Consider the following 12,097-nt stretch of genomic DNA (forward strand, 5'->3'; position numbering starts at 1 on the left):
CTGGAACAAGGCAGGAACTATGATCCCACTTTACAGGTGAGGGTGCAGACACCACCCAGGTAAGTGATTCTCAAGGTCACCCAGCTATTTAGCCGCAGAATCAAGGAGCTTACACCTCTCTGCCACGTGGGATGCTGCAAAGCAAAGAGCCACCAATCAGGTGGCCCTCGTCGGCGCCCACTGACCTGGTCTGACACATTGTACCAGTCGTAATCAAAGGAATGGACATTCTTGCTCTGCGAAAACGACAGGATGAACAGGTTGTAGCAGGCTCGGGAGGCGTAGAGCAGGATGACGGTCACACCGACGGCAGTCACCTGACACACGGAGGAGCCCTGGAAGAGAAGGAGCCATGAGGGGGGCGCCCGTTCCGGGCCCAGGACCCCAGCCCCCTCCCAGAACACGGGCTGTGTTCGGACCTGCTAAAGCTTCGATCTCAGAGGCACTGCCGTCTCCTCCAAGCTTCTCCTCCACCCTCAGACCTTAAACCCAACTGCAAACCTCACCTCACACCACACCCATCCCAAACTTCAAATTATCTTCATAGAGATGCTTCAAAACCTGGGACTTGATCTGGAGATGCCTGAAAACAGGACCATTTGCCTAAGGCCTAGGTTTGGAAGAACAAGAAAGTCAGATGGCTTATTTGGTTAAATCTCTAAATGCCGCTGGCTCAGCTCCAAGGACCCTCTCAGCTTATGAGCCCAGCGCCCGGCCCCTGGCTTGAGGACAACAAAACCACCTCAGAGGGATGGCGGCTGGCAGACAGCGCTGCCGTGGACAGTGGCTCTGGGCGGTGAGCACTTCCTCAAGACCCAGCATCCTCTAGGTGGGAGTGCTGGAGTCCCCACGTGACTCAGGGCTTGCAATTCTGTGAAAATGCGTCATCTGTGCCCCCATTTACGAAGTTTCAATTTCCAAAATCAGATGACCCCTGGCTAGAAACGGTTAACTAAAAACCTGAAACCGATTTTTGAGTTTTGTGTTTGAAAGTCATTAACTAAATCTAAGCTAGTGTTTTATTTTGCCAGTGGTAGTTTATTATTAGCTTGTTTGCCATAGGGGTCATCCAAACGGTACTTCGACAATCTAAAATGTGACCCCTCCTATAAAAATCACAATCCTGTTCTTAAAAAGCCTTCGCTAGCCCTTATGCACGAGACACTATAAATAAAGTCAGGCAAAGTGACGTCTAAAATTTGCCGACTTTTCTCAATCAGAAAACGACGGTGCCACAGTAACTTCTGGGATTCGGCAAGAGTTCAGTCACATCACAGGACGTCCTGATGAAGGCTTTGTATTTTTGAAGTTGGAGGCGCAGACTTTAATCTACTGATCACTCCTGAAGACACAGGATCGTGGAAGGCACGGTTGTTCAAGTCTTCAGACCAAAGATGTTACAGCCACACGGGCTGCGAGGCAAGGAAGGCAGGGGGGTGCCCCGGGGCACAGCATCACTGAATTTCCGAAGCAGAGGAGCTGTGAAATCACTCAACTGCTTTACACATGAGAAAACCCAGGCTCCGTGGGGCGACAGGCTGGTGGGCCTGGGGTCCCGCGGCCAGCCAGAGCCCAGGGCGTCTCTCCTGACCTCCACTCGCCACCAGGCTTCTCAATGAGGGAGAGTCGGGGACCAGGCTGGTGAGGGGCACCGCAGAACCCCTGCTCCAGGCAGCAGACCTGCCCCTCTTTGTTTTTTGTTTGTTTTTTTGCGGTACGCGGGACTCTCACTGCTGTGGCCTCTCCCGTTACGGAGCACAGGCTCCGGACGCGCAGGCTCAGCGGCCATGGCTCACGGGTCCAGCCGCTCCGCGGCACGTGGGATCTTCCCGGACCGGGGCACGAACCCGCGTCCCCTGCATCGGCAGGCGGACTCTCAACCACTGTGCCACTAGGGAAGCCCCCCTCTTTGTAACTCTGGGGGAAGAAAAGGAGAAGACAGGAACCCTAGAGTGGGGGGCACAGCAGCTAAACAAGAGGACGGGCAGGAGTTGCCCTCTCCCAGTGTACGGTCAGCCCACTCAGGGTGGCTGTTCTCTTGCCCTCTGTCCATCCCCTGCCTGACCAGGGCCCGCTTCACCTACACCTACTCACAGGGCTGACCTGCCTACATACTTGCTCCCGGGGCCCAGCTGGTGATTGTTCTTATCAAGGGGGCGGTGAGGGGCGGGCCCCTCTGCTGGTTTCCCTGGTAACTAAGGAGCCCACCGGATGTCAATCCCCCCACCTTAACTGGTAATCTCTCCTTCCCCTGCCCCGGGAGCGAAGACCGCCACCAAGTCCTGCCTGCCGTCCACTGCACTCCGTGGGGTGTTTCTGCAGGACCTTGCTTCACACGTGTAAGCTCCCCCATCTATTAAACCACTGATATCTCTGTTGCTGACTCCGGGCTCTTTCTTTGGTCTTGAAGCTGGTTATGCACAGGGATTGCAGGTCTGTGGGCTGCAGCCCAACACACAGCGTGTCTGGCTCCATCTCTGAACTGTCACCATGAAAGGCCTGATGTCCTGAACCCCGGGAGCAGTTCCCACTCTTAAGGGGGACCCCCTTATGGGCACAGCCAAGGCAGGGGTGATCGTGGATCTGAGTCTCCCTGCACTACGACAGGGTGGTGGAGAGGAGAGACCCCAGACCCCGGAGCCAGGCTGCGGAGACCAAATCTTGGCTCTGCATCTCCTGGCTGTGTAACCCAGGGCGAGCCTCTGACCTCTTTTTGCCTCAGTTTCCCTATCTATCAAGTGAGTGATACCTACTCCCATAGAGTTGTGAGGGTTACAGTCGTTTCCACATGCAGAGCGCTTATAAAAGTGCCGGAACGCAGGGAACACTAGGTGTGTGTTTCTATTAATATTAGTGGCACAGTCAATGCCACTGGTCCTTTAAAATGTCACTTAAACCGCTGTATCCATAAACCAGAGTCTTAGCGCTCTGCCAGTAACCCTGCACACCCCCATATGCCACAAGCCACCCAGAGCCAACTCTTCTCACATACAAAATTCAAGGAACTACAAGGCTCCCTGTTTTGGCAACCACAACCCGGCTCATCATTTGCAGGAGGTCAGGTGTGAGAGGCATTGGTTGAGTTCTGTTTGCAAACCAGGGAACTCTTCTGAGAACCAGGGGGAACCAGCAGGATCTCGACCACATGTCCACCTTACCTTAGACTCCAAGTAAATGTTGGCTAAGGACATCTTGGAGATTTTGTAGAGACAGATGGACAGGGAGACAGCACACAGCACGAAGAGCGAGTCGTTGATGGCCACACGCACGGAGACGATCCCTTTCCTCTCCCAGGTGCCCGTCTTCACCAGCACTGCACAGGTTAAATTCACCAGCAGGAAAACGAGGCTGATGAAGAGCGAGGCCAGGTAGAGGGGTAACCTGGGAAGGACCAGAGAAGAGACTGAAGGCATCCTTCCACACATGCTGCCCGTACATTCTAGATCAATCCACAAGGAAACTGTGATTTTTTTTTTTTGGTTAAATGCTAGAAGCAGAACATGCCAACGTTAACACTTAAGAGCTCAGAGTTTGGGGCTGGTAGATGCAAACGATTACATTTAGAATGGATAAACAACAAAGTCCTACTGTAGAGCACAGGGAACTATATTCAATATCCTGTGATAAACCATAATGGGAAAGAATATAAAAAAAAATGTGTATATGTGTATAACTGAGCCCCTTTGCTGTACAGCTGAGATGGGCACAACATTGTACATCAACTATATTTCAATTAAAAAAATCAAAAAAAAGAAAAAAAAAAAGAGCTTGGTCTTTGGAGGGTTCCCAATCTAAAAGAGGAATCAACTACAAACTGTGCTCTCAGGAAGGTCCTTTACCCGAGCCCCGCTTCCCCTGTCCCTGGGAGGCTGTGAGGATCAGAGGGGTGTATGTACATGGGCTGATGCACCCCCTACTCACAAGAATGCAGAGAGCAGAGCTGGGCTCAGAGGCAGGGCTGGGTTTCGGGGAGAGCGGGAAGCATCCTGCACTCTGAGAACCTGGGCAAGATCGCCCTGGGTGAGCCTCAGTGTCACCATCCGAAAGCAGACTAAATAATACCCACCTTGCCGGCTGTTTTTGCAGATCAAGCGAGATAATGCTTAAAAAGGATTTTAGGGAATTCCCTGGTGGTCCAGTGGTTAGGGCTCTGCGCTTTCACTGCTGAGGGCCAGGGTTCCACCCCTGGTAGGGGAAGTAAGATCCTGCAAGTGGCGCAGCTGGAAAAGAAAGGGTTTTACCACCCCCCCCCAAAGTCATCGAGTCTGGGCAGCACCCCCTTTTGCGTGGGAACACTCACTAGTGGACGGTCTGCAGTGAGTAAGCCTCAGCCTCAGCACTTTCCCCGGGCCGGAAGGGGACAGGCTATGCCACTGGCCGTTTTCTGTTTTTTTTTTTCGGTACGCAGGCCTCACTGTTGTGGCCTCTCCCGTTGCAGAGCACAGGCTCCAGACGCACAGGCTCAGCGGCCATGGCTCACGGGCCTCTCACTGTTGTGGCCTCTCCCATTGCGGAGCACAGGCTCCGGACACCCAGGCTCAGCGGCCATGGCTCACGGGCCCAGCCATTCCGCGGCATGTGGGATCTTCCCAGACCGGGGCACGAACCCGCGTGCCCTGCATCGGCAGGCAGACTCTCAACCACTGCGCCACCAGGGAAGCCCCCACTAGCTGTTTTTGACTTGTGGTTTCTCAGAGCTACACGCCGCCTACGTGACCTGTGCAAGGTCTAGAGAGAGGTTTCTCAGATTTACCAAAACCGAAATCAGTTCAAGTTTCCCTCTAGGACTGTCCATATCGTGTTTACTTCAGGTAAATATCACTCAAGAGGCAAATAAGGAACAGACTGGTTTGGCTCAAAAATAGACCATTTAAGTTGAATATGTCCGCAAGTCCCAAAGCAGAAAACCAGCAACTAAAAGTGGGCTTGAAGCTAGAAGGTAGTGTTGGGGTCTTCCAAAGCCATCACAGACTGGGTCCTGGTCCCAGCTCCAGCCATCACGCCACTGACAGTAGCCGGTGCAGTGACTGCTGGGAGGTGAAGCACAGCGATGGGGCAGCTGCAGTTTGCTTTCCTGCCATCAGATGTCAGGGTGATGGAATAAACCCCCCACTTACCCAAGCTAATCTGAATGGGATTTTATGTCTTGCAATGAATGATTTACTATCCACTGGCAGAGGCTCTCACGTACTTTTTCTACCAAAGGAACTTGGCCTACCCCACCCCTCCTCAGCCTTCAGATCTTAGCTCAAACATCACTGCTTCCAAGAAGCCTTTCCTGACACCTCCTGCACACCCAGCCCTCACCAGACGCACACGATCAGGTCTCCCTGAGGTCCGCTTCCCGGTCCCCCGCACTTGAACTTCGCAGACTTATCACCAGTTTATAATGAAGCATACGGACAGTGATCTGACCACATGCTGCTTCTACCCAGGCAGTTCGCTCCACGAGGGTCGAGATTTCGGCTCTTTCCTTCCCCCCTCTATCCACACTGTATACCGCAGGAGCTCAATAAATGTCAGGGAGGAAGAGAGGGAAGGAGTCAGCCAGATGAAATGTGCACTCTGAATCCAGGAAGCGGCAGCTGACTAAACAAGGGCTGCCCTTTCTCTCCTACACACGCTACTGCAGCAGATACTAGATCCTCCCCCTTCTTGTGGAGCCAATCTAAACTTGAGGGGCTGTCTCTTTCAAAGTTAGAGAGAAAGAACTGCAGTTCTTCCCACCCGAGCCCTGTGCTGGGGGGCCGAGGTAACAAGATGGACAAGAGGTGGCCCGGGTCCCCTGCTCAGGGTGGCCGGGAAGACACTGGAGGGACGGACAAAGCACACGGAAGACAGAGTATGATTGGTACAAAGTCAGAGATGCAGGAAAGAGTCTGCTTCGTTCGGGCTGAAGGGTGTTTGTAGGACTGAGCACCAGCCCTGCAGGGGAGACAGACGGGGGTGGGAGAGAGACCGGAGGGGTGGGCAGGACAGCCGGGGAACACTCGAGGTTGATAAGCAAAGGAGTGATCGACGTGGCCATGTCTGTCTTTGAGAAAGACGGGCTGGCAGAGCAGGGAAGGGGTGAAGAGCCCGCAGTCGGCAGACAACGGCTCCGGGGAGATGAGCAGGGAGGCGTGCCAGAGGCAGGGGGGCGGGGGGCCGTGGGGATGGACACAGGGTGATGCCATTAAAGGAGATGAGAGATGTGCACAGGAGTGGTGAGAGCTGCCGCCCACCGGCCCAGGGCAAGGTCCAGCGTGACCCTCGCCCCTGGAGTTGTGCCGCGTGAGGCTGGCGGTGGGCAGCTGTTTGAAAGCTCAGAGATCCATCTTCACGTGTAGTCACGCATTCAAAGCTTTTCACACAGAAACAGGTTTGGGGCAGGGGGGATGCACATGAATTAGTTGCCAAGGACAGGTTCTTTTATAGGACGTGATCACTGGTCCAGGCCCTTGCAATCCACCTCATCTGCTCTGTACCACGTTCTCACGGTGATGGAGGAAATCAGGGGCATGGAGAGAGAGACAAAGGCAGGACCAATGGGGAGTCACCAAAAATCTGCATTCTGGTTCCTCGAAAGCCCTATTTTTTTTATTGTTTTATTATTATCTGCTGTGCTTTTGTGAAGAACACAATTTGGAAACATCCAGAACCCTCTGGAATCAGCCCTACCGTTCCCGGCCCCTTGGTGGTATGTGCGCACACTCTGTATACACGTGACGGCGATGAGCCTCCGCAAGAAGCACAATCTGGACATTCAGCTTTTCCGGAGGACTCCTCCTGGGTATGTTTTAAATACCATGGTGGATATAAATTCTTACTACTCTTTACTACAGTAAATACTACAGGACCCCTAGAGGACACTGGGGACAGGGAAAGCAAAAGCCAACCAGGCCCAGCTCACCACCCAGACACACTGCTGGTGTGTGCCCCCGGCCACCCTCTCTGTCTTGAATGGTCACACGACAGCCATCGAGCCTCCGCTCCCCCCATACCCTCCCCAGCTCTGCTCTCATCTGCTGGGCGTGACCCAGAGAGCTGGGGTCACAGAGCCACGACGCTAGGCGGGTCCTCGGCCGCTCGGGGCTGCCGTGTCCTCCTCTGTGAAACGGAGCTGATCCTTCCTTCCTGCCTCAAAGAGCCGCTGTGAGAATTCAAGGGACCCTGAGCTTCTCCTCTGACATCACCCAGGGAGCAGTGAGGCCTCACCCTCGTCAAGAGCAACTTCTAGAAAAAGGCGTCACCTCCTGCCCCATCACCTCCTCCGCAGGTACCCCTGCTGCCTCAAGTCCTCCCACCACCTGCTCACTGACCTCAAAGGCGTGACCCTCGCCCCATCCTTCCCCCGTCTGAGCCTGTCCCTGGAGGCCCCTGGTCCCTCTTCCCCCTCTTCTTCCCCCAGGGTGACAGCACCTATGGCTCCTGCTCTGCACCCTCTTCCTCGGGAAATACGTTCCCTCCTCCAGTCTCAGTTACAGCTCCTGTACGACCACGTTCAAAAGCGCTTGTCTCACCAACCGGACCATCCCCTCAGTGGACGACGCTCAGAATTACCTCCGGCCTGCATTCCAAGATGTCAACAGTGGCTGCGCAGGAAAGAACCTCCTCCTGCGGCCTGATGTCACCACAGAGGACGTGTGTCGGCTCTGTGCCCAGAAGTTCCAGGGGGCCGACCCCGAGGAGTACGGGGAAGAAGAGCCCACCGCCTCCTAGGAGACACGTGAGGCTTCCCAGCGGCGCATCCAAAGAGCGGAGTCAGGAACCTGGCCTCTCTGGCTTCCACGTGCTCGTCCTTGCAAAGCAGTCACCTCCTTGGGGACCGCTCGGTTCAGTGACGGAGCCATCCACAGGCCGACGTGGCCAAGGGCACCTTTAGCCACGACGCCCAAGCAGGGTAGCTGAGGTTCATGTAACAGTAGGATCCATCCTTCGGAGCTGGAGAATTGCATCTGATGGTTCAGGTGCCCCAAGATCGTTTGCTGCCTACGCCCAGCCAGGTTCTGGGTTGGCTCACGTGCATGTATACGTACTAAATAAACATTTAAGGTACAAGCTCTTGAGTTCAACAGCTGGCTTTTGGGAAGACTGTCCGATGCAGTGCATGAAAGACCTCTCAGTTCAGTGTCTCCATCCATTCCTCCCTCCCTCCCTTCCTTCCTTCTTTTTTTAATGAAGAGCCTTTGTGTTTTTATATCTTTCATAGAAATTTTTATAGCAGTTGCAGGTAAACTGTCAGGATTGGTTTTTAAAATATTTTTGTAACTTTAAGATATTCTATAATTATGCATGTGATTTTAACATTTAATATGCAAAAAGAAATCTCTTGCTGGATTTGAGAGTACTGCATTTTAAAAGTCTCTCTTCTGTAACCAGATGTTTGGGCAACTTTGTGGGGAGAGACTGCTGGGTTTCTTACAGCCATGTATTACTGACACTGGCCACAGAATGCCTTTGGAAATCCGACGTACTGTTATCACCTTATTCACGCTCAGTGGTATCGCATCGTTTTGTGTTTTCACCAAGTGATGCTGAGGATGAGGAAAGAAATGAATGTAGAGAGAGGTCGAGAGGGAAATACAGACGCTAACAGAGGACTAAGGGGTGGAGTCTGCTGGTTCAGGCTCCTTGAAGGAAGTGGGAAAAGGAGATAGAAGGAACCACCTATGCTGAAAATACTGTGAATATGCAGTGAGAATTGCAGAATCTGTTCCATGTTATTTGCTTTCGTAAGCAATTTTGAAAACCCCACGAGGAAAAAAACATAAGAACAATGCTTTTTTTTTTTCCTTTTCCACATAAATCAAAACAAACAGCATCAAATTATTTTCGGCAGAAACCACGTAATGTGAGTTTCATTGAGTTAAATAAACTCAATGAAACTCACATTACGTGAGTTTGGAAAGGAGTTTGCAAATGCACCAAAAAGCCCACCTGTGTTGTAGAATGTGTGGTGAAGTTAAATTTCTGTTTTACGAAACCTCCTTGGGCGGGGGGCAGTTTGCACAGAGGATGAGGGTCTCGTATCAACGTAACACAGGTAGTTATAAAAACATGTTATTGTACTGTGTAAAGATGCATAGTCATCTAATTTGGTTGGCTTTGTACCTTGTCCCTTTCTAAGCTTTTGCTGTATATCTAGAACCCTCAACACATACCGTGTCGTACTTCCTTTTGTAAATGTTTAATGGAATTTTGCACATAATACATTATAATACTGTATGATAATCATCTGTGAAAATAATCCTTGAAATCTATATTTTTTAAAAGCGCTTGTCGGGCTTCCCTGGTGGCGCAGAGGATGAGCCTCTGCACATCCGGAGCCTGTGCTCCGCAGCAGGAGAGGCCACAACAGTGAGAGGCCCGCGTACCACAAAAAAAAAAAAAAAAAAAGCGCTTGTCTCGAGCCACTGCCTCTGTCCAAGTCGACTCACGTTCCAAACAGCCTCCACTGAGGCCCATGTGCAAGCTTAATTTCTAATGTTCCTCCTCCTGCACGTCCCCAAGTTTTCCTAATACAGCTGTCCCCCGGTATCTGCAAGGGACAGCTTCCAGGATCACCAGCCAATACCAAAATCCAAGGATGCTCAAGTCCACTACAGAGAATAGTGTCGTACATGTCACATAAGGGACTGTCAGCCCCCTCCCACCCTCCAGATCTGCAGGTGCGGAATCTGTGGATACGGAGGGCTGGCTGTAAAGTATTGCTACTTTAAACTGTCCTTCTTAGAAGCAACATCATTCCATGGTAGACTCATGAACTGAACTCCTCAAAAGTAGTGAAGGGACAGACACAGAGAACAGACTTGTGATTGTCAAGGTGGGTTGGGGGAGGGATGGATTGGGAGTTTGGGACTAGCAGATGCAAGCTATTACATACAGAACGGATAAACAAGGTCCTACTGTATAGTACAAGGAACTGTTTTCAATATCCTGTGATAAACCATAATGGAGACGAATATGAAAAAGAATGTGTATATGTATAACGGAGTCACTTTGCTGTACAGCAGAAATTAACACATCGTAAATCAAATATACCTCAATAAAATTTTTTTAAAAAGCAGTGAAGGGCTTCCCTGGTGGCGCAGTGGTTAAAAATTCGCCTGCCAATGCAGGGGATGTGGTTCAAGCCCTGGTCTGGGAAGATCCCACATGCCGCGGAGCAACTAAGCCCGTGCGCCACAACTACTGAACCTGCGCTCTAGAGCCCGCAAGTGACAACTACTGAGCCCACGTGCCACAACTGCTGAAGCCCACACACCTAGAGCCCGTGCTCCGCAACAACAGAAGCCACCGCAATGAGAAGCCCGCGCTCGCCGCAACTAGAGAAAGCCCACGCGCAGCAACGAGAACCCAACGCAGCCAAAAATAAATAAGTAAATTTTTTTAAAAAAGCATTGAAGGGAAACATCAAGATCAGATGAAAAACAAAAACAAACACACAGCACGCAAGTCTCATCACTTGTATCTTGGCCCATGTACTATCACCTAACTTTCTGAACTTCAGCTTCCTGGGATACAAAAGGAGGATCAAAACATACACTTCCAGGGCTTCCCTGGTGGCGCAGTAGTTGAGGGTCCACCTGCCGATGCAGGGGACACAGGTTCGTGCCCCAGTCTGGGAGGATCCCGCATGCCGTGGAGCGGCTGGGCCTGTGGGCCGTGGCTGCTGAGCCTGCGCGTCCGGAGCCTGTGCTCCGCAACGGGAGAGGCCACAGCAGTGAGAGACCCGCGTACCGCAAAAAAAAAAAAAAAAAAAGCAAAACATATACTTTCAGAATTTTAAATAAAAGTCTTTGTAAATTTAAGATGATACATGTTTAAATAAAATATATATACATTTTTACATGTTTGTAAAGTAACAAAATAACTAAAATTTCATTTTGACTCCAGAAGGTAAGTGGCCAAAGCCACCTTTCCAGAAATGTTTACCTAGGCAGCCGAGCTCTCCCAGGCAGGGAAATCAGGACACCTTGGCTCACGTGGTGCCCATCTCACACCTTCTGAACACCTTGTCTCCCTTCCCCCTCTGCCCAAGGCTGACCATTCTTGAATTTTGTTTTATGTTTTTTTCTATACAGCAGGTTCTTATTAGTTCTCTATTTTATACATATTAGTGTATACATGTCAATCCCAATCTCCCAATTCATCCCACCACCACCACCCCGCCCCCAGGGAAGTCCCCCAAGGCTGACCATTCTTGAAGCCACTGGGGTTCTTTGCTGCTGGGAAGTCAATAGGCCTCTTTGAAAACTTGGGGAAAGCGACGGACCCGCCCCGCACCCCCAGGAAAAACATGCATATCTACCTCCTGCCATCGATCGGCATGTGATTTAAAGCCTCCCCTTCCAGATTATAAACCTCTCCTGCTCAGCCCTGCATGGGCCTCACTGGTGAGTTCCAGAAACAGAGCCCGCCAGCAGTCGGCAGCCAGGGACTGGACGTCAGGCCACCAGGGGGAGGGGGCGGGGCCTGGGGACAAGGCTCTACCAGAGCTGCACCTGCACCCAGAGGGGAGGAAGGGGGATGTCTGGCCCCGTGGGCATCTTTAGGGAGCTCGCCGTCCTCCTGCTGAAGCCCTTGACCTCGCAAGCGCCTCGGAAAGGTTTAGATGCAGCATACACGACTTAGCCTTACTTCCCCTCTCCGTTCTCCCTGGTTAGGAAAGGCACCAGACTCTTGTTTCTTTTCTGGCCATGCCACACGGCATGTGGGATCTTAGTTCCCCGACCACGGAGCAAACCCACGCCCCCTGCAGTAGAAGCTGGGAGTCTTAACCACTGGGCCGCCAGGGAAGTCCCTACCACACTCTTGTTTCTTCTAATCGTGGCCAATATGCTGCAAGGCCTGCTAAGCGGTGATTCAGTGAGCAGTGAACGCAACACCCGGCAAGCAGGCCGGTTTCGGGCAGCTCACAGAGGAGTGATGTGTGCAAACCTTGAGGTCACCTGCTGTCACACAGAGAAATGTGCCGGGGGGCGGGGGGCGGGGGGTGAACTTACCGGTATTTGAGTAATTCTGGAGAATATTTTGACTTGGCTTTAAAAATCACCTGCAATGACAAAAAAACACAGCAAGTTGGGTACACAATCTGCTGACACTGACAAACTGA

The 12,097-nt window shown here is 51.8% G+C and overlaps 1 protein-coding gene across 1 annotated transcript in view; it reads right to left on the bottom strand.

The window, feature by feature from the left end:
- The window catches only part of GPR137B (G protein-coupled receptor 137B), a 53,414-nt gene that overhangs the window by 13,419 nt on the left and 27,898 nt on the right, over positions 1–12,097 (bottom strand). The window contains exons 2-4 of the mRNA XM_079899819.1: positions 11,988–12,037; positions 3,159–3,381; positions 186–335 (exon numbers count right to left, since the gene is read on the bottom strand). Of these exons, the coding sequence (XP_079755945.1) occupies positions 186–335; positions 3,159–3,381; positions 11,988–12,037 (423 nt within the window). The remainder of the gene's footprint in view (positions 1–185; positions 336–3,158; positions 3,382–11,987; positions 12,038–12,097) is intronic.

Source organism: Stenella coeruleoalba, assembly GCF_951394435.1.
Source record: "Stenella coeruleoalba genome assembly, chromosome: 16".
In the NCBI taxonomy this organism is placed as follows: Eukaryota; Metazoa; Chordata; class Mammalia; order Artiodactyla; family Delphinidae; genus Stenella; species Stenella coeruleoalba.